The sequence below is a fragment of the Giraffa tippelskirchi genome, chromosome 7 (assembly GCF_054371585.1).
Source record: "Giraffa tippelskirchi isolate mGirTip1 chromosome 7, T2T-mGirTip1v1.2.pri, whole genome shotgun sequence".
NCBI classification, from domain to species: domain Eukaryota; kingdom Metazoa; phylum Chordata; class Mammalia; order Artiodactyla; family Giraffidae; genus Giraffa; species Giraffa tippelskirchi.
The window spans coordinates 126,103,212-126,131,167 of record NC_137281.1 but is presented as its reverse complement, the minus strand read 5'-3'; the positions used below and the strand labels follow the sequence as shown (position 1 = coordinate 126,131,167).

The 27,956-nt window shown below is 41.2% G+C and overlaps 1 protein-coding gene and 1 pseudogene across 2 annotated transcripts; both read right to left on the bottom strand.

Moving 5' to 3' along the window:
* Window positions 1-2,061: 2,061 nt before the first annotated feature.
* On the bottom strand, window positions 2,062-17,898 carry GATM (glycine amidinotransferase). Its single transcript, XM_081511430.1, has 9 exons — window positions 17,748-17,898; window positions 16,065-16,283; window positions 10,341-10,536; window positions 9,319-9,509; window positions 8,085-8,222; window positions 7,783-7,947; window positions 6,508-6,571; window positions 5,938-6,054; window positions 2,062-3,097 (listed from the first exon to the last, which is right to left on the bottom strand). The coding sequence occupies exons 1-9, from the start codon at window positions 17,814-17,816 to the stop codon at window positions 2,985-2,987; spliced, it is 1,272 nt and encodes a 423-aa protein (XP_081367556.1). The 5' UTR covers window positions 17,817-17,898; the 3' UTR covers window positions 2,062-2,984.
* A 3,004-nt stretch (window positions 17,899-20,902) lies between these two features.
* On the bottom strand, window positions 20,903-24,798 carry LOC145514197 (ferritin light chain pseudogene; annotated as a pseudogene). The gene has a single exon (XR_014059908.1). The product of XR_014059908.1 is annotated as a ferritin light chain pseudogene (transcript).
* Between the last annotated feature and the right edge of the window lie 3,158 nt (window positions 24,799-27,956).

Here is a 27,956-nt window from a genome sequence, read left to right as displayed (position 1 = left end):
TGGTCAGATCCATGAACTTTATTTTTAAAAGGCTATTCCTGAAAGGAATACCTTGCTTTTTACTAGGAACTAGACCTGCCCTGGCGATATTAGGTATTTTTATTTAAATTTAGTTTTGATGACAGTGGGTTCATCTGAATAGGCATAGCTGTTTCCCTTAGACAGTGAGTCACACAAGGCTTGGTGTTCCCTAGGAAGAATGGTAACCCACAGTTGTTGGCATGTGATCTGAAAACCACGGATGTATGGCAGCAAACTGTGGGGCTTCTGCCTGCTACAGAGCCTGGAGAAGCCACAGGGTTGCAGGGAGTGGTGGATGATGAAAAGAAACCTGAGAGCAACTGTGTGGTGGAGACCAGGCTGCTTCTGTTTTCCTCCACAACTTTGGCAAGAGAGCATACACACAAGCAGTGATAGAGGACTTTAAATAGACTTTATTAAATCATTCAATTGATCTATCTTTGTTGAAATAGTTGTCTTCTTTAATAACCATGAAAAAGGCCACTGGAAGAGATGAGATGAGGAAGAGAAGAGTCCAGGATGGCTTGGCCAACTGAGTTAGTTGTGGTATTGTGTTGAGCCTGCGATAACTTTGCGCGTCCAGATAATGTCTGCAGACAGTTGGAACAGTACCTGGGTCTCAGGTCCAGGCCTAGATTAGAAGGTCCAGGCCTAGGGTCTCCCCTCCCTTGTAGTCTCTGGGAGTTATTGATGGATACATGGAGGGGAAGACCTGTGCACAGGTGAGATAACCCAGCAGGACCCAGGAGAGAGGAACAGGCCCCAGGCAAGCACCCTGTGAACATCCACCCTTAACAGAGGAAGAAGACAATCCAGTGAGGTGCTCAAACATCAACAAGAAGAGATGGGAGAAATCGATGTCTCAGTAACCCAGAAGAGGAGAGACATTCAAAGGAATGGTCAGTAAGGCCTGAATAGTGTCACCTGGAAATGACAGTGAGGTCAGGGATCTCAGAAGTACATTGAAGTAATAAGGTGAAAATCAGATAGCAAGAGATTGAGGAGGAAATAAAAGGTGAAAAAGTGAAAAGAGTAATAGATCATTCTTTCTGAAAGCTGAGCTCCAAACATTGATAGTTGCCAGAGAAATAGTTTTTGTTTTGAACATTATTTTGAACATGACTATTTGCTGAGAAAACACACACACCAAGCACATGCACAGAGGCTGGAGTTACAAGATGATGGTAACTCATGTACCAAGTTCCTGAAAGAGAGAAAGGTTCAAATCTAAGGACAGTTGTGTGGATTAGACCTGGTCAGAAGGTTCACCTCTTTTTTCTGCAGCAGTGAGAGAAGTGTCTCTATGTAGAGGGCTGAGAAGTAAAGCTGAGTAATGAGAGGAAGACATGACTTTTCTCTTTAGAAGCTTAGCTAGTACAGGCAAGGAGAAAAAAGAATTTGACCAGGGGATGCAAATGCAGGTAAACCTATAGAGGCTTGGAGCCGAAAAGCCAATGGCCTCTGTTTCCTCTGTGAAAGATGAAACAATGTGATCGGATAAGAGAATAAAGTGAAAGTTTGGAATAGCCACTGAGGAGAATGTGGAGGGGTGTGTAATAGAATTGCTGAGTAGTATTTAGACTTGGGAATATATACCCTAAATGTGCACCAATCCACAGGATTGTAAGGTTTCTAAAGCAGGATTTAGTCCAAGTGTAGAATGGGCAGGTATTGCTGTGGTGTATGGAAAAAAGACACCAGGAATCGAGGGCATGATGGAAGCCCTTTCAAAGTTTACTTCCCCCTGCCCCCACCTCCACCGATTTTTCATAGGTCAAAATATTGAGCATCTTGAGAATGGAGACTTTATCCTCTTCCAGAGCCTAGTCCCTTTTATTCAGAAGATATTCAATTGTTGAATGATTGGATTACTCAATAAATGAAATCTGACTGCTACACATTTCTGAATACAAGTATTAGGTTTACATTTTTATCTACTGGGGATGAATGTATCGATTAATCCAACACATTAGAATTCTGTTCCAAGAGCTAATTCCCATAACTTAGTTACGCTTAAAATAATTAGACTGATAAAATCCATTCTGTAACACAAAAGTTTATTAGAATAAAAATACATGTACAGTATCCAACATTAAAATTTCACATAACATATAGGTTTTACCTCCATTAGGTTTTTTTTTTAATGCTTTTAAAGTCTGTGCTTTAAATAATGTGCACATCTGTAAACAAATCTTAGATTACCAAAGTATCCATTAGATACTGAACATTAAAATTTAGGAATTGTAACTTATAGTTATAGCCTATTGCACTAAATATTTCTGTAAAATTTTGAACAGAAAAAAAAAGAGATGAGAATAAATCACTTGAAATGAGGTAAGTTGTATGAAAAGGTTTTTAGTAGCAAATATCACCAATGTTGAGATGAGAAGATTAAAAATATTCATGGAAAATTCACTTAAATGTTTGCATAGTCTAGGTTATTTTTTAAAACGAAAAATTAAAAATGAACAGAATTCCTGATTAGAAAAAGAGACAATTATCTGGTTCTACTTAATATCTGTATACATTCTGAGTCTTTCATTTAGAAAAAAGAAGTGATACAAACATTCACAAGTTTAGCAAAAAGGAAAAACAAAAGTGAAGATTAGGACCAACATTTCAAGCTGCCTTATGGAAAGAAAATTAAAAACAGAGGTAGACGGTTAAATGTATTAGTGGCCACGTTACTCAAATGACTAATTTTTGTTTTGGTAGACATTCACCAAATTTTTATGCTTGAAGCCAAACAGTAAAAATTTAGGAGTACAGAGTAAGACCTAACACAAGTTATTTTCCTTTTATCAGAGAAAAGTAATAAAAAGAACCCAGGCTTAAGACCCCTGTTAAAAATATGATTGTTTAAAGCACTACAGTTGATGCACTTTTTAAAGCAGGAGAATGAACCTTATCCCTAAGCTTCCTAGGTTTATCTGAAGCAAAGCCCCAAGCCCCAGCAGGCCTTGTCAGTCAAAGTAGGACTGTAGGGTGCCCCGGCGACGTACATCACAGGTCCAGCAGTGGAAGCCTCCTCCCAGGGAATTGGCATTACGAATGTTAACCTTAATGGTACTGATACCTGCATGGAAAGAGAGAGATGTGGCCAGTTAGATGGACTCGTGTGAAGATTCTATACAAGTGAGCCTAAAAATGGATAGGAATCCTGCTGTTTTAACCCTTAAATCTACCCCAACCTAGGATAGTCTTTAGATTTTTATTTTCACCAATTATATTTCATCTAATCTATTCCACTGCTAATATAAAACCTTCACCAGAAAGTCAGCAGAAACTCTGAAGTCTATTTTGTTCTATTGACTATTCACAAGTCAACAGGTTTCATAAGCAGACATATCTGAAAATGTTCAAAAACAATCCAAGTAGTAAAATGTTAAGTCCTTTTAGAACTATGCTTTAACTACTCGGTTAGACTGTTTCTATTTTTACCATGTCAATTTAGGGAAAAAGGAAATTTTAGTCACCTTGAAAAGTTGACTTTACCTACTCACATATAAGCAGAATTTATCTGACACAATTAGCTCAACCAAGCCACCTCAAGGAAATAGTGGAACAGAGCTCATCTGTGTGGTATGGCCATACAGGTGCCAAAGCATTTCAGCCAATTAGTTTAATCTGGCACCATCTGTATTAACATGGTGATGATGTACATGGTGCAAGCAACCAATGGCATTTAGGGAGAATCTCTTGTGTTTGGCATAATTGGATTGAAAAAAAAAATCTATTCTCCTCTCTCTCCAGGAACCCATTATTTTGAGAGGGAAGCTAAGCTACAGAGTTGCTAAAAAGGGTCCATTGGTATAGTCAGAAAGGCAGCATGAGTCATCTGGAAAGCCTTTCCTGAGAAAGTGAGACTGAGCAGGACTTTGAAGAATAAAAATAGGATTTTTAACCACAAGCATATGTTTCCTGATAGACATACCTATCTTAGTCAGATGGCTATAGCCCTATTAGCCCTAAATTGGAGAGAATTCAATTTGCTTTAACAAGTTCCCTATGTTCAAAAAGATTTTATTAAAAATAAAATTATATGGCTTCCCTGGTGGCTCAGTGGTAATGAATCCGCCTGCCAATGCAGGAGACACGGGTTTGATCCCTGGTCTGGGAAGATCCCACTTGCCATGAAGCAACTAAGCCTGTGCACAACTACTGAACCTGTGCTCTAGAGCCCAGGAGCCGCAACTACTGAAGACCGTGCGCCCTAGAGCCCGTGCTCTGCAACAAGACAAGCCACCACAATGAGAAGCCAGCGCACTGCAACTGGAGAATAGCCCCTGCTCACTGCAACTAGAAAAAAGCCCATGTAGCAACAAAGACCCAGCATGTCAAATAAATAATAAAAATTTTTTAAAGTTAAAAATCAAATATTTGGTACTTTATAATATTTTAGGTTGAGAAACTATAAAATCTTAATGGATAAGGAAACTTAAGCAATTAAAAAAAGCGAGAGGGGAAAAGTGGCATAGCATTAGGGGTGAAATAATTAGGTTGGGTTCAATCTAAAACTAATAGGCTAATCCTTTTTGACTGATACTTCTTTAAAGAGAGATGTTTCAAAAAAGCAAACAATCTCTTCTGAGTAGCACACCTGAAATATAACACATAAAACATGACTTGATTTCAACAAGTGTACTACCTGGCTTTATTTAACACTTAGGATATGTCAAATAGAATGACACAGAGTGATAAACACACACACTTCTGCACCCTAATAACAGCCATATGCAAATTCTTTCTTTCAACACTTTTCTCAGTATAGAATAACTGATCTAAATTTTGAATACCAGGAAAACCAAACTCCCACCCAAATAACAACTAGTCCTGTTTTTTTAGTTCAAAATGATTTACTGACACTCTTTATTTCATTTGTTTGTTCACCGCTAAGTCGCTTCAGTCGTGTCCGACTCTGTGTGACCCCACAGACGGCAGCCTACCAGGCTCCCACGTCCCTGGGATTCTCCAGGCAAGAACACTGGAGTGGGTTGCCATTTCCTTCTCCAATGAACAAAAGTGAAAAGTGAAAGTGAATTCGCTCAGTCATGCCCGACTTAGCGACCCCATGGACTGTAGCCTGCCAGGCTCCTCCATCCATGGGATTTTCCAGGCAAGAGTACTGGAGTGGGGTGCCATTGCCTTCTCTGTTTGTTTGTTCACAGTGCTTATCTAAGTTACTTCTGTATTTGTATCCTTATATGTCCTTTAAAATACATAATGCCAATTAAATTACTTTTAAAGGATCCCAACGATTTCTTTTTTAAAATAATTTTTTTGGCTGTCCTGGGTCTTCGTAGCTGTGAGCGCTTTTCTCTAGTTGTGGTGAATGGGGGTTACTCTCTAGTTGTGATGCTCAGTCAGGCTTCTCACTGGGGTGTTTTCTCCTGTTGCAGAGCATGGGCCCTAGAGTGTGCTGGCTTCGGTAGTTGCAGCTCCCAGGCTCTAGAGCACAGGCTCAGTAGTTGTACTGCACTGGCTTGTTGCTCCGTGGCAAGTGGGATCTTTCTGGATCAGGGATTGAACCCGTGTTTCCTGCACTGGCAGGCGGATTCTTTACCACTGAGCCACCATCGAAGTCCAACAATTTCTTACTTGGGAAAGAGACAGACCATCTATGTGCTCATCTGCAAAGGGGTAATTCTCCACCCTTGGGCACCAGGAGGTTAGGTAAGACACAGAAGATTGATACACTTATTGCCAAGGGGTATCTAAGGAGCCCGGGATGCATTTCCAACCTTTTGAGGTTGTGACTGTGAGAAACAAATATACTGTCCATCTATGAAATAATAATGTGGTACTTCTAAAAAGAATAGAAATTTAATTTGCTAAATCACACATCAGACCTATCATGTCACTTCTTATCATTTAATATTTTCAAATATGGCAACGTGTTTCATTTATTGTACATACCCAGCTTTTCAAACATCTTCTGAATTGGGACCTCATTGGCATCCACCATAACACGCTTTTCATCTAGCATTAAGACATTCATGGAAAGCCATTTGGAGGACATCCAGAGTGGGTGATCTAAAAATAGCGACAACTGTTAAATCATGTCTGCTGCCATTCTTGGTTAAAGCAAAGAAGATTCGAAAGTGAAGAATATTCAACTGACAGTTCAATTCTTCCAGTATTTCAGTCTCCCTGTGAAGTTTTATTTTAATCCTAAGGCTATCTGTAAAAGTTATGAATCAACACACATTTGGATTTCACCTTGTTGTCTTTAGAAAGTTGTTTCTTGCTTTCCGTGATGTTGTTTTATACTGATTTTTCCTGTATTTTCACTTTTATTTTCTATGGAAGGAGAGGTTGTGAACACAAGTCTAGCCTTGTTCTAGTACCTGTAGCCCCAAGCGCCAATTTATTCCTTACTGGGAAAACATTCTAAATTGCTAATATGTGGGCTGCTATCTCTAGGTGAAAGATTCTTGGCCACTGAAGTAATCATTGTAGGCTATGAGTATACAAAAGTAAACATACCATCTGGGATGACTGGTATTGGAGGAGTAACTATGGTCCATCCTGCTTTCTTGAAAAGATCAATCTGTAAGACCAAAAAAACCCCCCAAATCCAAAGAGACTTAAATCTTTAATAGATACTATTCTTATTCTTATTCTCTGATAGTCCTTATGATTAACAGTTCTTTTTGAGAATCTGTCTTCTCAAATGCCAAAATTAAAAAATTAAAATTTCAAAACATTTGGATGATTTTGTCTGAATCTTAGTTAAAATATACACAAAATCCTCAGATTGCCAGATTAAAGTTAAAAAAGTAAGAGGAAAGTTAAAAGCTTTAAAAAATATTCTTGTGCTTTTCACAGGTTTCAGAGATTTGAAAAAACCAAAGACACTTTCCAGAAATTCTCATCAAAGAAAATGAAAATAGTTCCTATTTATAAGAACACAGAATATGACTATGTCAAACCCATAGTCCATCTACTTTAGTCTGTCACTTTGCATCTGTGATCATGGTATAAAAAAACAGATGTTAGGAGTGTACTCCCAAAGAACCATAACTGTCCTTAGTGACCTATTACAACCCACCCATCCCTATGATCACATACCCACTTAGTATGTCAATAAATTATGTCTTAAAATATTTAATATGTATAATTTATATAAAATGAAATGAATAGGTAATTGTTGTCATCGAGTCTAAACATATGGAATGGAAATGAACAGTGATATGGTAAAACAGTTAATTTCACAGTGGTGTACTGCAACCCAGAAATAACACAAAATCACTCACTGCCCAATTGGAAGTAGAGGGTAGTGGGCAGAGGTAGGAGGCTGCAGGAGCAGCGGCTCCATTCCTCCCTGCAGGGTGGAGGTGGGGGGCTGAAAGGGTCCCCACTGGAGAGGGAAGAAGACACCCACTACACAGTGGTGTGATCCCAGACATGCAGAGGTCATCTTGTTTGCAATTCAGCTGCTGAGGAACCTCAACTGCAAGTTATGAGTTAATACTACTCTGTTCAATAAAAACACACACAAACGCACAAATTGAGGCTCTGACAGCAGCAAGCAGCCAGAGTTAAAGTCTAATTATCACAATTACAACTGTATATTTCTGTGTTGGACATCCTGTAGTAAATGTAACATAAGCAATCCAGTGTTTGATCATAATAATATTGAGCATTGCTGATTCTGTCATTTAGAACCATTAGGAATCATGGAAGTGCTAAACATAAAAGTGGCAAGTCCTTCAGTTGCCAGACTCTATTCGTTTTTCAGAGTCCTAAGAACTCCCCTACCTGGTGACATGGTCGGTCCGGGTTGGAAAGCACAAGACCAGGCCCAATGATATTGAAAGTGGCGTCAATGTGCATTGGATTGGGGTCTTTAAAGGAAATAATGTGCACTCTGTAGTCTGGAGCAAGATGCTTACGCATCCATTCAATGCCCATGTAGTTTGTAACCTGAAAATAGAGACAGAGAGACATAAGCCTGTAAAAATTTGGTTCTGTGTTTAGGTAAGTAAAAACAGGGTGAAAGTATTTTAATTTGGAAATTTATAATAGGAAAGTGAGAAATTTCCAAGGCAGCCTTTGTCAACCTGGCTTCTTTGTACGAAGATATCTCTTCCAGCTCGAATGAAATCAGCAGCATCAAAGCATGGCTCGAACTCAGTTGTCACAAACTTTCCCTGAGCAGCCAATTTGTGTCTGTCTTCTACAGAATGGATGGGGTAATCCTAATTGGAACAAGAACGAACATACACAAGGCATTGGTTCATGAGGAAATGATTCATAGGGCCTTTATCATTAAGAAATTAGTTCAATGTCATCATTTCCCCCAATATTACTACCCTGTTATAGACTAAAACATGCCTGGGAAGATGTAGGCCTATGCTAAGCAAACCAAAATAAACAAAACCAACAACAAAGAAATTTAAAAACTAGTCGAGACAAGTTTCTGATATTCAGTACTTGGAAGCAAGTGATACAGAGGAATACAGATGAAAAGATTCCATAACCCATACGTTGTCTTATGAAGCTATCCACAGTATTGAAAATCAACAGGATGAAGCCATTCTGTTTTTTTAGAAAAGGAATTTGGCCCTGAGCCTAACTCATACCATAAAATGAATTGCCATGCATCCCCAACTAAATCTGACTGGGTGTGTATATTGGGTAACACATTCATTACTTACTTCTGTCTTTGTTTTTTTTTTTTTTTTTTTACTTTTTTGGCTACTCCATGCAGCATGTGGGATCTTGGAAGCACGGAGTCTTAACCACTGAAGTCTTAACCACTTAACCAGGCAAGTCCCACTCACTTCTGTCTTTAAACTCATAGAGGGTTTAAAGAAATTTTGACTTTTTGATTCTTTGCGTAAGTGATCAAATAGTGATCTAATAAGGGACATATATGCTTCCTTTTACTGTAATATGGCCTACAAACCAAATTCTTTTTTGTAGAAGAGGCTGAAGTTCAGCCTAGTGACTCTTCTGTCTCCACCAATGAATAGCTACATGCCTTTAGGCAAGTATTCTTCCCTGTAATGGAATGAAACTATTCCCTCATAGGGTTGTGAAAAATAAATAGGACTGAAGAGGTAAATAAAGTGCTTAGCTCAAGATCTGGCACATGGTAAACAACAATAAGTGTTAGCTATTATTATCACAATATCATTTACTCTTATTTTCATCATAAGACAATCATTTATTAAAAGTAGGTGATCTCAGTTTCTAAAATACATAATAAATAAAAGGTAACAGATAATCTCTCAGTCTCTGTGGATTATTTAGAAAAGTTACTAATAAGCTTTCCTACAATTGAGGACTTACTTGGTCATAAAGCTCATCAGCCATTGTGGGCTTAGGAGCCGTCGTCCACTTGGCCCCACGGCGGAAGTAGTCTTTGATAATTGCTCTGTATGCACGGTACTCAAAGAAGCGAGAGCGCCAGGCCATGGGAGCCTCGATAATCTCATTTCCCACAACTATCAGGATGTCTCGAGGCATCGCACCATATAAACCTGTTAAGCCAGAAAATTCCAGAGCAACCTCAGTGATGCTGATTTCCAAGACAGAAAAGTCTATATAATATGATCCCTTTCTTTGGTAAAAAAATAAATAAATAAAAATTACAGAAAACTTACATGTGTATAATATATATAATTACATGCAGATGAAAAAATATTAAATGATAGATGCTAGGTAATGTTAACATGAATTCTGTATGGGGATGATGAAGCCAAAAAAAGAAAAAAGGAAGGGAAAAAGGAAAATAAAAAAAAGCACCTGTTGTTTGAAAAGATATTGAACCACCAAGTTTTTCACCTTTTGTAACTCCTAACAGTGTTTTTCAGGGAATATCAGTACTACAAGATGAAAACCTGGCCCATGTTTTTCATGTTCTTTGCTCATGATTTTTTTTCTTGCATTCAAGGCACTTCTAGGATTGGTCTCCTGCTGCTGATGTACATGGAGTGGTAAGCAGTAAACTAGGGGTGTGCAGGGATCCCTAATTTGTAGTGAATGTATTCCCACCATGTTCTGTTCCCCTTTTAATTTCTGTTCTTGAGGAAAATTAAAATGGAATCCATTTTTATTATGAAAAGAAATGCTCAGGAAGTTTAGAAAAACTTCTGCTTCTTTTAAGGGGACTCTAGATTTACAATGGAGTTGAGAATGTGTACATCTCAATCTTACCAAAAAGAATTAAACTGTCCCTAAATAATCTTTAAAGTTTCGAAAGATTATTAAAACAAAGGAATCTCTGAGACATAATCAGAGCTTTCCCCTTACACATTGAGAAAAAAAAAAAACGTTACACACTAGCAGTTTAAATATTCAACATGACTTACCCGTAGACTCAAAATCAGGAGTTTTATACTTCAGTGACCAGTCAATGGGGTCAGGCCTCCTCACTGTCACTCCTTCCATTTTTAAAATATTGCACATTTCTTCAATTTCAGCAACAGCCTTTTTCAAATGATCTTTGGGAAAATAACTGCCCCCATACTTTTGGTAAAAAGACCAGTACTTTTCATATGTGTTGGCCTAGAACCAGAAGAAAGTAAATGAAACTTAACAGGAAAAAAATACAACTCAAAATAGGTTCATAGGTTGTGAACAATAATTTGTATAACTTAAAAGAACTAAGACTGAGACTACATCTGGTCTAGTGTTCATCCCCTGAAACAAGCACACTTGATTGACTCTCTGGGGAGATAATCAATATTTGTTGAATGAAGATCTCTAAATTCTCTTGGTGTTTTGATAGCTCTTCTTCCTTCTGCCTGAGATCTCATGCCTTACCACGCACAGCATGTCTGCCCTCACAAGGGCTTGGAATGTTCTTGGGCCAGTGTTCACGTGCTGCATAAACAAAATAGGACATGGTGCTCCTAATGGACAGTTGCAATGAAGTCAAGTAAGAGAACAAACAGAATAGATAAAGAGAATAAAAACACACTTATAGAAGATAAAACCATGGGCTGTCCATGCATCCCAGAATTTTGTCTAAAAAACAGCACTTCAGGACACTTTGTAGAAAAATAAGACACTGCTCCCTTAAAGGTTAGGGACATGCTCTCAAATATGCTTTGTTTCTCTTAAAAATCCATTCGTGATTATTTTCTCATTCAACAGAATCACCACTTGACAAAACTGTGCAGCAATACAAGTCTGCTTTTAGTGTTTCCTATCCTTCCCCGCCAACATGTCTCTCCCCACCACAATTCTTCTCTCCCCAGTCCATCCAAGCTCTTCAATTGCTTCAGGTCTTTCACCATAAAAAGAAGTGATCTGATAAGCAAATTCACAAATTTTTAAGTAGCTGAGAAAAAAAAAAGCTTAACATTTAGGAAGTGTCCAAGGGCTATATATACATATTAAAAGACAACTGAATGGAAAGAAGTTGAAATGTTTTTAAAATGCTCAATTGCCAAAAATTACTATTGAATTAGGGTAGGTAACAACAACTGTAAAATGCTGGTTTTCAAAAGTATAAAACTCTGAAGGCTTTTGTGTTCAGATTGTTTTGCCCGTGCCAAGTTCTCAGTCAAATTAAAGAAATATGTTGGGGAATGTAGGGGATGCATATGGATATAATTTATCAAGACAGAAAAAGCAGAATTCCAATCAGAAGATCCAAATGCTAAAAAAAGCCTTGGACCTTCATCAAAAAATTGGCAAAGCAATGTACATTTGTATGTCTTAAGTTTTTAAAAAATGTAAGCTAGTGTTTTTACAATGTTTGTATTATTGACTAACCAGAAAACTACGAGTCCTAATCATGTCCTATAAGGTTTCCGTCACCAATCAGACAATTTCAGACAGTGGTTAAGTGCCATAAAGAAGGGGAAATTGGGTAATGAGATAAGACTGTCTAGATATCTAGCTCTTTAATGTCAAAGACCATATCTTTTCCAGATTTTATGTCTCTACTTCCACTTTCATCTCAGCCTGATAAATATCAAACATATGGAAGCAGACCTGCCTCTTGTCAGTTCAACATCTAGGTTCACATCAATTAGGCTGGAGCTGGGCCTACTGGAGATGGACTAAAAATCTGAAAAACAGGTCTTTAGCAAATAGGGAGAAGCCAGTGAAGATGTAAAACAGGGGCTGGCAAACTAAAGCCCATGGGCCAAACCTGGACTGTTGCCTGTTTTTTGTTGATAAAGTTTTATGGAACACAGACACACACGCATTCATTTACACATTGTCTGGGGTGGGTTTGCACTGCAGTGGCAGAGTTGAGAGTGTGTAGCTGTGACAGAGACCTATGGTGTACAAAGCCTGAAACAATTATCTAGCCCTGTACAGAAAAAGCTTGGCAAGCCCTGTCTAAAGGATCCCTTAGTTGCTTTCATTTTGAAGATCTATAGACAAACAATAAGCTCAAATTCTGGCCCATAAACAATGTTATCAAAATTAAAAATGTGAGTACTTTTTAAGATCAATCCACTCTTTAAAAAAAAAAACAAATTAAGAGCACTCGACTGTTTTCTACTCCTAGGAAGTCCTGCAGTGGCAAGCAGAGGAGAGGATAATAATAGCTCTTTATTTTCCTCTCAGACACATCCTGGTACTACTCATCCATTCACTGCTTCCTCCTTCTCATGCCAGGCACATCTCTTACAATCCACCAGGGGACAAGAAGCCTTTGAAAGTTTTACCCTGGGTAACAGCAGAGGCGCAGCCGTGTTGTCTCACTGGACACATTCCAGAGTAGCCCATGTGACTATTTGTGCAGAGTGGAGCTTGTTTGATAAACATAAAGTAAACTTTCCTGGGAGAAAAAAAGTTATTTGAACAAGTGTGAATTCTCTTGTGTAGCTCAAACTCTGGCTAAAGGTTGGACAAAGTCTAAATGATCAGGCCAGACTACATTTTCCAAGAGATAGTTGGAAATTATTTACACTTCCTTTAGAACCCTGATAAATGAGTTAGCAATCATTTACCAAGTGTCTGCAAGATTAAAAAACAAAACACTAAGCTAAATGCTTAGCATGTGATTTTTTTAATAATCTATTGCAGAGATGTGGCTGTATTCCTAGAAACTGGATAGTCATTCAGAGCCTAAAATCCTTCAGAGGTATTTGCCAAATAAATTTTAAACACCATCTTTGGAAGGTTAGGAAATCTCAATAGAAACTTATTATTTATCCAGCTGCAAACTTACATTACATTAACCTTGATCGACTTTATATTTTTACAATTTAGTCTTTTTATCAAGGGCATTATTAAAAAAAAAAGCAAAACAAAAAGCACATATTTGATCAAAAGTATTCGCTATGTTTTGCAGAATAAAAAGCCATATAGCTTTCAAAACTTGTGCTTCTTGATGACTATGTTCCTCGTTCCCATAACATTTCTCTAGCACTTATATCTTCCAGCATATCTTATGCTAAAACTACCTATAATTTACTACATTATTTTATATTTTACTGGTCCCAAACTGCTTTATATAGCTGTCATTTTCCTCCAACTAGAAGGTAAGACATTGCCTTCTAGTCTTAAGATTTAATTTTTTCTCTCTCAATACCTAGTTTCATATGTGGCATAAAGCAGAAATAACCAGAGAAATGAATGAAATCAGTACTGCTAGTGCTACTATTATTTACAATCATTACATCCTCAATGGACTTGGCAAACTGCATCCATACAACTATAATGAGCTGTAGTTTTTTCCTTTAAAAATAATTAACTTTAACCCTTTACCTTCTTATTTAATCTCATTGGATGGATAGCAAACCATTTAATATCTTCGTTTTAGTGAGGCCTAGAAATTTGTGGAATCAAGATCTCAAGGTCAAACAGATGATTAATTGAGATTAGCTAATAAGCTTTTGTCAAATAACTAATTCAATCCTGGTCTCCTCACTTTAGCCTAGCACACCTTCCAAAAGCCCATGAAATTCCAAAATATAAGATCATAAATCAAATGACAAAGAACTCAAAATAATGTCTTAGAAGTCCGATTCCATAAGATCACATGATATAAAAGTCAATTATTCTAAAGACAAATAGAAGGATAAACTACACCTGAATTTGAAATTTAATTTCACCCAGTCCACTTCAGTATTCTTGCCTGGAGAATTCCATGGACAGAGGAGCCTAGTGGGCTACAGTCCATGGGGTCGCAAAGAGTCGGACACGACTAAGCGACCAACACAATTAAAATGGTTAGGGGGTGAGAAGTCCTTCTAAGAAAAGATTTTTAAAAGATCATGCCTTTTTAAATCATGTGGATGGTACATAAATTAATCTGTTCATCAAATTTCACATATCAGAACCAAAGGTAGTTTCAGAACAATCAGAAGCCTTCTCTTCAAGGTCTAACTCAAGAATTATTTTCTTCCTTTAGGAAGACTTCCTAATTGTCCAGCACTTGGTCACTGTTTTTCCCTTCCCTCTCCTGGCACTTGAATTCAACTGCCTTGCCAGTTAGTTACCATAAGATACAGAGCAACAATCTCAGTTGCTAAACATAAACATCATAAATATCCTCTCTCTCCAGATGGAAAGGAAGTTCTTTTGTGCTAATAACTCTGGAGCCCTGATAAAGATAGGCAACATATCTGATGATGATGATGATTTCTGTTTAATTCCTCAACCCACATTACAAATAATATGTTAACATTCAGGAGGAATTTAAATATACCAAAGATAATATTCATAACCTATTATTAATGGAAGCCTAGACTGTGCCTGCAGTGTGGATGGAACTGTTATGCCATATACAACTAGAACACCAGCCCACAGAGGCTCTAGTCATAAAAATATTACAGATAAAAAGCGCTAAGAGTTTTTAAAAGGGAAGATATTACTTGTTGCCAGGGAAATCTTGCAAGGCTTCGTGGGAGGTGCCATGGGAACTAGGAAGGAAGAGGAGGAGGTTTAAACTGCAGACAAAAGGAGTGCAGGAAGGTATGTGGGAGAGTTCTATGTGGGAGCAAAGGCCTGAGGCTTGTTTGGGGAACAGTGAGTAGTCTAGTTTGGTTGTTCATATGGTTATCTTAAAAAGTCTGCTGAAAACTGGGGGAAATTATTAAGAGGCGAGAGGCTGGCAAAATAGAGGACTGACAGAAGCAGATGAGTAACAACACTGAATTTTGGTTTTAAAAAATCACTCTGACAGAAGCTGGAGGTGCTTTAGAGAGTACAGCAAATAAGGGAGACCAGTTAGGAGTTAACTTCTCTGGTGGCTCAGATAGTAAAGAATCTGCCTGCAATGTGGGAGACCTGGGTTCGATCCCTGGGTTGGGAAGATTCCCTGGAGAAGGAAATGGCAGCCCACTCCAATATTCTTGCTGGAAAATCACATGGACAAAGGAGCCTGGTGGGCTACAATCCACGGGGTCACAAAGGGTCGGACACGACTGATGGACTAACACACACACATACAGTTAGGAGTTAACTGCAACAGTTCAGGCAGCAGATGAGGTCCTGACCTAAGGTAGTAGCAGCGAGATGGAGTTAAGGTTCATTTTGACAAAAGACTTGTTAGATCTTGGAGAATGGATGTGCAGGATGTGACTGAAGGAGAAATAAAGGTGATTCTTTGATGTTTAGCTTGAATAAGTAAGAATGCTAAAACCTGAAAGAAAGGAATGAAGAAGGCCCCAGTTTTGCAGAGTGGCTGGTAGCTGAACTCACATGTGCCACGTTTGAGGTCCGGTGGCAACATCCAATAAGGAATTTAGCGTGTTCCTATGGACAGAATTCTGGAGAGAGATCTGGACCAGAGTGGAGGTGTGGAATGAAACCGTGAGAACAGCTAAAGTGAAATTAGGTTCAACCCCAACATTATAGACAGTAAAAGAAGGTGATGTGAGAAACAGTGAAAAAACTAATATCCACTCCCCCACCCCCAGAAAAGGTCTTGAGGAACCTGAAGGAGGGAGTAATCCCTGGAGTAAATGATGTCAAATACTGCAGAGATGCCAAGTAAGGTAACATCGGCCACTGGACTTGGGTGGTCCTGGGTAAACTAGAGAGAATGCATTTCCAGAGGAGAGGGGGCAGAAGCCAGACCGCAGACAGTGAACCCAGGCAGATATGGAAAACCCTTGCTTTACCTTCACCTCCACAGTGAACGGTGGAACACAGGCATTTTCTGCTCTGCCCACGATCACTTCCTCTAAGGGGTCCCATTCGTTGAAAGAGGAGACAGGGCAGTCCTTGGGCAGAGGATCAGTGGCCTTGTCATCAGCTGCACAGGAATTCCGGGAGGAAGCCGCAGCTGCCTGGGTGCTCTGGAAAGTTCGCTGCACCCATCCTGTTACAGTTCTTCCAAGCTTCCAAGAACAAAGAAGAGATTATTGTGTGGTCCTGTACAGTACTTGTGCAAGGGAGAAGCAGAGATGGGATGAAAACCCAGGCTAACACAGTCAGGCATTTAAAATCTTTGCAGAGAATGTAAACTGAGATGTTAGCCTATAGGTGGGTAGTGGGGTTACAGGAGATTGTACTTTCCTGTTTATTTATACATGTACTTTTAAACCTATTTTGTTAGTTGGAATAACTCTTTAAAACTCCTCAGAATATTTTGTCCCTAAAGACCATACACCCCCATTTATATCTCATAATAGTTTTCTGCAATCAAGCTTGAAGCACTTCTTCTGTGAGTGATGTGTCACCCTTCTTCCCAGAAAGCCACGGAAAGCAACCTCCCTGCCAAGTCCAGCTGGGGCAGGGAGCCTCCTTCCCCTCCAGATCAAAGGTTACTAATATTAGAGTTTCCCCCACCTCCTCAAATGAAAATACAGAAGCATTTGTAAAGGACTGTATCTTTTAGAATAATCAGTTTCAAGCCATAAATTTGTCCTCCCTGACATACACTTCACATTCTTTGGCACCGGCAGTTATGAGAGAGTGACCAAGTGCCACAGGCTGCATTTTGCAGATGGTCCATAGTACCCTAGCCAAGATAAGGATTAACTATCCCAGGTACAAATTTAAATGACTGGAAAGGAGATCTAAGAAGTTCATGAAAGCCTTTTGAAAATGTAGAGCCTATAAATTGTAAAGGAAGGAGAGTTCCTCATACACAAGACAAACCTCGCCCTCCCCCCGCCCCCAAATCTTTGTTACAAGTCTTAGGAAGGAGACAGGAGGGGAGCCAGGTTGGAGACCAAAACAAGAGGCAGTGACAGCTGTTCTGAAGCCAGTTGCGGGGGGAGCCAAACTGCCCGACTATTCCAGCCCCAGGAGCTAGGGAGGGTCTGCAGGCGCGTGCCTGCATACCAGGGAAGCAGAGGGCAGGACCGGACAGAAATCTGGATAAAGATCGAACTCGCTCCGACTCCTCTCGCGTCTCAGGACTCCATGTTACACTTGGAACGGGCCTGCTCGCTCCCCCTGTGTCCCCGAGCCCCACTCCGCCCCTTCTCCCGTCCGTCCGCTCTACACGCCTGCCCAGCTCTCTGCCCACCCCGAGCACTGAGCCCCCCACCCCCGAGCCCACCCTCACCCCCGAGCCCACCCTTTCACTCAGAGGTGTTGCTTGTCACCCCACCCCCATCCAGCTGGGGAGGGCGGCGCCCCCTGCTCAGACAGCCGCAGTGTCCACCGGGTGTGGCCCCAACGCACGCCCCCTTCCCCAGGGACACCGCCGAGCTCCCGGCAGGCTGCGGAGGCTCTTGAAGAGGAGCTTCCGAGGGGGCCCAGAAAGGACACGGTCGGGCAAAGCTGGCGGGGGACAGCGAGGGAAGGAGAGGGGGTGAGCACGCGGCCGCCCGACGAGGCGGCGGCGCACGCACCCGAGACCCGATGTAGTGCAGCGCTTCGGCGCCGCGGCTCCCGCCGCGCAGACACCGCACCCGCAGCATCGCCCCGTGCCCGCCTGGTCCTCACGCCGACCGTATCCGGAGCTCGGCCGCCTCCGCCCGAGCCTCCAGAGAGCGCGCCCGCAGCGGGGTGGCCTGGCGTGCGGCCTTTTGTAGCCTCGCTCCGCCCCGGCCGCCCCCCGTGCGCCCCATTGGCTGCCGGGAGCAGGTGGCGGGGCCGCCAGAGTTAGGAACTGCGCGGACCGCGGGGGCGCGGGGGCGAGTCGGCGAGTTCTTCGCAGCGGCCTTTTGTTAGCGTGTTGATCCGCCCACAGACTTGTGCAGTGGCCTGTCGCGGCCCCCCGAACGACGGAGAGGGGGATGCTACTTCTGACGAGGCTATGTAATGAGATGTATATATATAGTTTTAAATTCACATGGATTTAAATATGCAAAGAATGAGTACAGCCTCAAGTTCAAGTTCATCTCGGTGCACAGGCTGACTCAGTCCTCCCATTTTGCAGTGACTGAAACCACCTCAAGATTTGGGAGCTTCTTAGAGCAACACCGGGATGGAGACTAGAGGGGACTAGGTCTGGAATTCGAGTCATCCTCTCCCGGGGTGCTGCGCGGTCCACCCACTAGTCGGTTGGGTGTTCTTTGGAATACGTGCCATTTCCAATAGCCTTTGGCCATGTGCCCCTGGCTTGAGAAACTCAGGAAAAAAGAGATAAATGTGGGCCAGAAACGGGGGGGGGGGGGGGACCGCAGAGAGTTTTTTCCTTTTCCCTTCGATTTTATGTATTTAAATTTTTGTTTCAATTTGATAAGGGTACATTTGTTAGGAAAGCAGCACCCTAAGAGCGCAAGGTTTTAATTGCTGTGAATTTGTGTAGAACTGGAGAACTCGCTTTAACGTTTAAATTGCTAGAAGGGCAGGAGACAGAGATTTGAGTATTTCATGTCTGTACCTACAAAATAATGTAATTGTTTATTTTTAATGAGCCGTCTTTTAAATTCTGGTGTCTCGCACTTGTTTTCACTTCACTGACAGAAGGCTCTAAGACAAACAGGATAGCATTGTGGAAACAACAGCCAGGGAGAGGGAGTTGGGAAAACCGGGTTTTGGTCTTGACTCCGTCATAGACTACTATGTGTCTTCTTGAGTTGCAATCTTCTCATCCTTACAGGGAGAACAATTGCATTTATTGTCTCCAGCACACAACTGGGCCAAAAGGAGAGATTGTAATATAGAAATTAATGTAGCACTAAGAGCTATATGAATGCAAGGTAGTATTTCAGCAACACTAACAATAAGGACGCCTCCAAATATGATAATCGGGTGAAAGGAGCCAGTAAACCTAAGTTCCTGTCTTAGGTTTGCTACTCACTTGCTGTGTGACCTGGGATCAAATTCTTTCACCTTTCTAATGAAGGTGTCACCTTTCTAGTAAAGGTTTTGGGAAATCTCTGACATTTCTCAAAATTTACAAAATGCCTTCTCCCTACAATCAAATGCTGCCACCTCTAAGGTCTGATTCTCTCAGTGTGGCCAGAGATGTGTTGCTGCTCCTCAATAAAGGGATGTAAGGGGACAGGAAGTCTGCACAAGTGATATTGACACTGTATGTATGTGTGTCAGTCGCTCAGTCATGTCTGACTCTTTGCAACGCCGTAGATTGTAGCCTGTCAGGCTCCTCTGTCCATGGAATTCTCCAGGCAAGAATACTAGAGTGGGTTGCCATTCTCTTCTCTGCGGGATCTTCCTGACCCAGGGATCAAACCCTGGTCTCCTGCATTGCAGGCAGATTCTTTACCATCTGAGCTACCAGGGACATTACTCAGTTCCGTTTCTGTCTGAGATCTGAGGACATTCACATGTTCCCCATTAAAGACACCATTTTAATTTTGTAGAGGTAAGAGTTGAGAATGTCTGGATATAATAAGGCTAGGGTGTTTTAAGATTTACATTAAAAAAAAACCTTATTATAGCCATAGAACATCCCCTTATCTCCTGGAAACCAGAGGAAGTTGTATAAGGTGTATGGATAGAGTCCCCCAAACTAGTCCTACTGCTATAAAAACAAATCAAAGCACTTTCTCACCCTTTCTTTCCTATTTATTAATTTATTATTATTATTTTGCTTTGAAAAATTTTCTGTAACAATTTTCAAATTGACCTTATCAATTGGAAGCACAAGTGTTCCAAACTGGTTTGTTTGTGTACTACTGAGCCAATTCTCCACAGTATTGATGGTGGTATAATACCTATTGCCTTGGTGTTTGGTTGCTGCTTTTTCCATAGAAATGACATAGACTGTGAACTCCGCCTTTTTATCTCTCATTGGTAATAGGTTGATGTGACACCAATAACTTTTAACTAAACCAGTACTTGTCAAGAACCTTGGTGGTCTCGTAGCTAACGGTTATGCATCAGTATCAGTATCAGTTCAGTCGCTCAATAGTGTCTGACTCTTTGCGACCCCATGGACTGAAGCAGGCCAGGCTTCCCTATTCATCACCAACTCCCAGAGTTTACTCAAACTCATGAGTCAATGATGCCATATAACAATCTCATCCTCTGTCATCACCTTCTCCTTCCACCTTCAATCTTTCCCAGCATCAGGGTCTTTTCAAATGAGTCAGTTCTTTGCATCAGGTGGCCAAAGTATTGGAGTTTCAGTTTCAGCATCAGTCCTTCCAATGAATATTCAGGACTGATTTCCTTTAGGATGGACTGGTTGGATCTCCTTGCAGTCCAAGAGACCATCAAGGTCTTCTCCAACACCACAGTTCAAACACATCAATTCTTCGGCACTCAGCTTTCTTTCTTTTTTTTTTTTTTTATGCTGCAAAAAGCTTTATTGTTTCCATTTGGTCCAAGGCTTGGGAGAGGGCTCAAGGGTGTTAAAAAGCTGCCTAGTGGCTGCAGAGAGGGGCTTCAGGCAGCCCTGATGTTAAGTGGGTTCTTCAAAGGCCACTGGTCTCCAGAAGCTCCTAGTCGTGCTTGAGGGTGAGCCTTTCGAAGAGATACTAGCCCAACCCAGCCTAGGGACCAGCCAGCCTGCGGAGGTTGGTCAGGTGGTCACCCATCTTCTTGATGAGGTTCACTTCCTCATCTAGGAAATGGTTCTCCAGGAAGTCACAGATGTGGGGGTCTCCGCGGGCAGAAGCCAGGCCATGCAGATCCAACCGGGCTTGATTCAGGTTCTTCTCTACGAGAAGGGCGGCTTCCATAGCGTCCTGGGTTTTACCCCACTCATCTTGAGATGGCTTCGGCACATCCAGGAAGAGGGCGCGACCGCCACACTGGTTTTGCAGTTTCAAGAGACGCTCTGCGCCCTCGCGCTTCTCCTTGACCAATTCGCGAAAAAAGTGATCCACACCCTCCAAGGCCACATCGTCGCGGTCGAAATAGAAGCCCAGAGAGAGGTAGGTGTAGGAGGCCCGCAGTTGCATGTTAACCGGGCGGTTGACGGCGGCCTCCACGTCGGTAGAGTAATTCTGACGAATCTGGGAGCTCATGATTGGTCGGTAATAAGGAGTTAAAAAATGGTGGCTGGTCCCGGTGATCGCGGACAGCTGAGTGGTTGACTACGGGGGTTGCGACTGGAAAAAAGTTGGAGGGTGGTCAGAGGCTGGAGCAAGGGGCGTCCCTGGGTCTGTTCCGTCCAAGCACTGTTGAAGCAAGAGACAGATCCGGGGGGCCGCCGAGCGCACTTCCAACACTCAGCTTTCTTTATAGTCCAACTCTCACATCCGTATGTGACTACTGGAAAAATCATAGCTTTGACTAGATGGACCTTTGTTGCCAAAGTAACGTCTCTGCTTTTGAATATGCTGTCTAGGTTGGTCTTAACTTTTCTTCCAAGGAGCAAGCGTCTTTTAATTTCATGGCTACAGTCACCATCTGCAGTGATTTTGGAGCCCCCCAAAATAAAGTCTGTCACTGTTCCCACTGGTTCCCCATCTATTTGCCATGAAGTCATGGGACCAGATGCCATGATCTTAGTTTTCTGAACGTTGAGTTTTAAGCCAACTTTTTCACTATCCTCTTTCACTTTTATCAAGAGGCTCTTTAGTTCTTCTTCCCTTTCTGCCATAAGGGTGATGTTATCTGCATATTAGAAGGTTATTGATATTTCTCCTGGCAGTCTTGATGCCAGCTTGTGCTTCTTCCAGTCCAGTGTTTCTCGTGATGTGCTCTGCATATAAGTTAAATAAGCAGGGTGACAATACACAGCGTTGACGTACTCCTTTCCCTATTTGGAACCAGTCTTGTTGTTCCACGTCCAGTTCTAACTGTTGCTTCCTGACCTGCATACAGATTTCTCAGGAGGCAGGTAAAGTGGTCTGCTATGCCCATCTCTTGAAGAATTTTCCACAGTTTATTGTGATCCACACAGTCAAAGTCTTTGGCATAGTCAATAAAGCAGAAATAGATATTTTAATGGAACTCTCTTGGTTTATCGATGATCCAACGCGTGTTGGCAATTTGATCTCTGGTTCCTCTGTCTTTTCTAAATCAGCTTGAACATGTGGAGGTTCACGGTTCATGTACTGTTGAAGCCTGGCTTGGAGAATTTTGAGCAATACTTTGCTAGCATGTGAGATAAGTGCAACTGTGTGGTAGTTTGAGCATTCTTTGGCATTGCCTTTCTTTAGGATTGGAATGAAAACTGATCTTTTCCAGTCCTGTGGCCACTGCTGAGTTTTCCAAATGTGCTGACATATTGAGTGCAGCACTTTCACAGCATCATCTTTTAGGATTTGAAATGGCTCAACTGGAATTCCATCACCTCCACTAGCTTTGTTTGAAGTGATGCTTTCTAAGGCCCACTTGACTTCGCATTCTAGGATATCTGGCTCTAGGTGAGTGATCATACCATCGTGATTATCTGGGTTGTGAAGATCTTTTTTGTATAGTTCTTCTGTGTATTCTTGCCACCTCTTCTTAATATCTTCTGCTTCTGTTAGGTCCATACCATTTCTGTCCTTTATTGTGCCCGTCTTTGCATGAAATGTTCCCTTGGTAGCTCTAATTTTCTTGAAAAGATCTCTAGTCTTTCCCATTCTATTGTTTTCCTCTATTTCTTTGCACTGATCACTGAGGAAGGCTTTCTTATCTCTCCTTGCTATTCTTTGGAACTCTGCATTCAAATGGGTGTATGTTTCCTTTTTTCTTTGCTTTGCTTCTCTTCTTTTCCTAGCTATTTGTAAGGCCTCCTCAGACAGCCATTTTGCTTTTTTGCACTTTTTTTTTCTTGGGAATGGCCTTGATCACTGCCTCTTGTACAATGTTATGAGCCTCTGTCCATAGTTCTTCAGGTACTCTGTCAGATCTAATTCCTTGAATCTGTTTCTCACTTACACTGTATAATCGTAAGGGATTTGATTTAGGTCATACCTGAATGGTCTAGTGGTTTTCTCTACTTTCTTCAATTTAAGTCTGAATTTGACAATAAGGAGTTCATGATCTGAGCCACAGTCAGCTCCCAGTCTCGTTTTTTCTTGACTGTGTAGAACTTCTCCATCTTTGGCTGCAAAGAATATAATCAATCTGATTTCAGTATTGACCATCTGTGATGTCCATGTGTAGAGTCTTCTCTTGTGCTGTTAGAAGAAGGTTTTTGCTATGACCAGTGCGTTCTCTTGGCAAAACTCGATTAGCTTGTGCCCTGCTTCATTCTGTACTCCAAGGCCAAATTTGCCTGTTACTCCAGATGTTTCTTGACTTCCTACTTTTGTACTCTAATCCCCAATAATGAAAAGGACATCTTTTTTGGGTGTTAGTTCTAGAAGGTCTTGTAGGTCTTCATAGAACCGTTCAGCTTCAGCTTCTTCAGCATTACTGCTCGGGGCATAGACTTGGATTACTGTGATATTGAATGGTTTGCCTTGAAAATGAACAGAGATCATCTGTCGTTTGAGATTGCATCCAAGTATTGCATTTCAGACTCTTCTGTTGACTATGATGACTACTCCATTTATTCAAAGGGATTCTTGCCCACAGGAGTAGATATAATGGTCATCTGAGTTAAATTCACCCATCCCAGTCCATTTCAGTAAGCTGATTCCTAAAATGTTGATGTTCACTCTTGCCATCTCCTGTTTGACCACTTCCAATTTGCCTTGATTTGTGGACCTAATATTCCAGGTTCCTATGCAGTGTTGCCCTTTACAGCATCAGACTTTGCTTCTATCACCAGTTCAGTTCAGTTCAGTTCAGTCTCTCAGTCATGTTCGACTCTTCGAGACCCCATGAACTGCAGCATGCCAGGCCTCCCTGTCCATCACCAATTTCCGGAGTTTACCCAGACTCATGTCCATTGAGTCGGTAATGCCATTCAACAATCTCATCCTCTGTCATCCCCTTCTCCACCTGCCTTCAATCTTTCCAAACATCAGGGTCTTTTCAAATGAGTCAGCTCTTCGCATCAGGAGGCCAAAATATTGGAGTTTCAGCTTCAACATCAGTCCTTCCAATGAACACCCAGGACTGATCTCCTTTAGGATGGACTGGTTGGATCTCCTTGATGTCCAAGGGACTCTCAAGAGTCTTCTCCAACACCACAGTTCAAAAGCCTCAATTCTTCGGCGCTCAGCTTTCTTTATAGTCCAACTCTCACATCCATATGTGACTACCGGAAAAACCATAGCCTTGATTATACAGACCTTTATTGACAAAGTAATGTCCCTGCTTTTTAATATGCTGTCTACGTTGGTCATAACTTTCCTTCCAAGAAGTAAGCATCTTTTAATTTCATTACTGCAATCACCATCTGCACTGATTTGGAGCCCCCCAAAATAAAGTCAGCCACTGTTTCCACTGTTTCCTCATCTATTTTTCATGAAGTGATAGGACCAGATGCCATGATCTTAGTTTTCTGAATGTTGAGCTTTAAGCCAACTTTTGGACTCTCCTCTTTCACTTTCATCAAGAGGCTCTTTAGTTCTTCCCTTTCTGCCATAAGGGTGGTGTCATCTGCATATCTGAGGCTATTGATATTTCTCCTGGCAATCTTGAGCCAGCTTGTGCTTCACCCAGCCCAGCGTTTCTCATGATGTACTCTGCATATACGTTAAATAAGCAGGGTGACAATATACAGCCTTGATGTACTCCTTTTCCTATTTGGAAGCAGTCTGTTGTTCCATGCCCAGTTCTAACTGTTGCTTCCTGACCTGCATACAGGTTTCTCAAGAGGCAGGTCAGGTGGTCTGGTCTGGTATTCCCATCTCTTGAAGAATTTTCCACAGTTTATTGTGATCCACACAGTCAAAGTCCTTGGCATAGTCAATAAAGCAGAAATAGATGTTTTTCTGGAACTGTCTTGCTTTTTTGATGATCCAGCGGATATTGGCAATTTGATCTCTGGTTCCTCTGCCTTTTCTAAAACCAGCTTGAACATCTGGAAGTTCACAGTTCACGTATTGTTGAAGCCTGGCTTGGAGAATTTTGAGCATTACTTTACCAGCATGTGAGGTGAGTGCAATTGTGCGGTAGTTTGAACATTCTTTGGCATTGCCTTTCTTTAGGATTGGAATGAAAACTGATCTTTTCCAGTCCTGTGGCCACTGCTGAGTTTTCCAAATGTGCTGACATATTGAGTGTAGCACTTTCACAGCATCATCTTTTAGGATTTGAAATAGCTCAACTGGAATTCCATCACCTCCACTAGCTTTGTTCATAGTGATGCTTCCTAAGGCCCACTTAACTTCACATTCCAGGATGTGTGGCTCTAGGTGAGTGATCATACCATTGTGATTATTCTGGATCATGAAGATCTTTTTGTATAGTTGTTCTGTGTATTCTTGCCACCTTTTCTTACTATCTTCTGCTTCTGTTAGGTCCCTACCATTTCTGTCCTTTATTGAGCCCATCTTTGCATGAAATGTTCCCTTGGTGTCTCTAACTTTCTTGAAGAGATCTCTAGTCTTTCCTATTCTATTGTTTTCCTCTATTTCTTTGCATTGATCACTGAGGAAGGCTTTCTTATCTCTCCTTGCTATTCTTTGGAACTCTGCATTCAAATGGGTATATCTTTTCTCCTTTACTTTTCACTTCTCTTCTTTTCACAGCTATTTGTAAGGCCTCCTCAGACAGGCATTTTGCTTTTTTGCATTTCTTTTTCTTATGGATGGTCTTAATCCCTGTATCCTGTACAATGTCACGAACCTCTGTTCATAGTTCATCTGGCACTCTATCGATCAGATCTAGTCCCTTAAATCTATTTGTCACTTCCACTGTATAATCATAAGGGATTTGATTTAGGTCATACCTGAATGGTCTAGTGGTTTTCCCCACTTTCTTCAATTTAAGTCTGAATTTGGCAATAGTAACATCCACAACTAGTTGTTGGTTTTGCTTTGGCTCCATCTCTTCATTCTTTCTGGAGTTATTTCTCCACTGATCTCCAGTAGCACACTGGGCAGCTACTGATCTGGGGAATTCATCTTTCAGCATCCTATCTTTTTTCCTTTTCGTGGAAGTTCATGGGGTTCTCAAGGCAAGAATACTGAAGTGGTTTGCCGTTCCCTTCTCCAGTGGACCACATTTTGTCAGAACTCTGCACCATGACCCCTCTGTCTTGGGTGGCCCTACACAGCATGGCTCATAGTTTCATTGAGTTAGACAAAGCTGTGGTCCATGTGATCAGATTGGTTAGTTTTCTGTGATTGTGGTTTTCAGTCTGTCTGCCCTCTGATGGAGAAAGATAAGAGGCTTATGGAAGCTTCTTCTCTTTCTTTAAATTATGAATATGAATAATATTATGAATATGAATAATATGGTTATGCATATTCATGTATAATAGTAGTATACTTCTGTAAGTTAATCTAAAGGCATAATTTATGGTAATGTGGCTGGGTAGGGGCAGGTAAAAGGGGAGAGAATACAAAATACATCAGAAGCATGCCAAATGATTCTGCTTTCAGTTTCTCCCTCATTACTGTTGCTTTGGGGATATGCCCACCTCTACCTGGTTCTGACCAACAAAGTAAGGAGTTTTTGAAATGTGTCCTGAGATTAAATCAAAAAGCTTGCATAGTCATTGGGTTAAGAAAATAAGTAACACAAGAGCTTATTGTAAGAATTCATTATTTCACTATCATGGTTGACATCAGAATCTATACATAGGAAGCAAGCATAATGTATTCCTAGAACTTAGAGATACAGATATTCTGTGAAGCCCATAACACACACACACACACACACGTGAGATTGGCAATCGGTGGAAGTTACCCACGCTGAGACATTTGTACCTGTAGTTTATAAGAGAAAGGATATCTCTGAAATTAGAAAAAAAAATGAGATTACTTAAGTTCAAACAAGTGACTAAAATATATTGTCATGACTGGAATGTATTTTTAAGAAGTTCCATTTGGACTGAATTAATCCAATATCTCTGGAGGGGCACACAAGACATGGATAACATGTTTACCCTGGGGCAAGGGCCTGGCTGACTGGAGGACAAGGCAAGAGGGAGATTTTTTTCACTCTCTACCCTATAGTACTTTTACATTTTGAACATACGAATGTGCTACCTAATAAACAAATCAATATTTAAAGGGCTGCATTTATAGAGGTATGATTGTCAAAATGGAGTTTTTTTACAAAGGAAGCCAGAGTGTACAATCTGTCAGAGTCTATTCATCCAGCTCTAACTGAGGATAGAGTCAGAATATTCTGGTCCCTGGAAAGGTTGATATCCACTGCAGACAGGAATCACTTCATGGGTTTTGAAGTTATTCTTTAAGAATATTTCTTTTATCGTTTAAGAATATTTCCTTCCTTCAGACCCTGAGTTTACCAAGTAACCTTCTCATTCTTGGGAACGTTGGCATGGGGAAGGGGTTATCCTGCAGGATGAGGACAAAGTGAAAGACAAGGCTGGAAAGATAGAGCCTTCATCATCAAGCATTAAATCATTAGTTCAGCTTATCCTTCAAAGTCTGGTGAGTTTGGTAGGTGTAGCTCAGTACTTGCTCTCAAAGTATGTTCTTCTTAATGTTCTCTGTTTCCTGCCTTCCTGCCTGCTTGCCTAGTTAATTCTGGGTAAACTGATGAAATTCAGTTTCTGGATCTGAGATGCTATGGGTCTGACTTGCTCTGATAACACCGTATTCTCTGACCTCACAGTGTCTGTCACACTGCACTGGAATTGCCTGCCCATCTGTTTGTCTTTTGTTGGGCTGTTAGCCCCC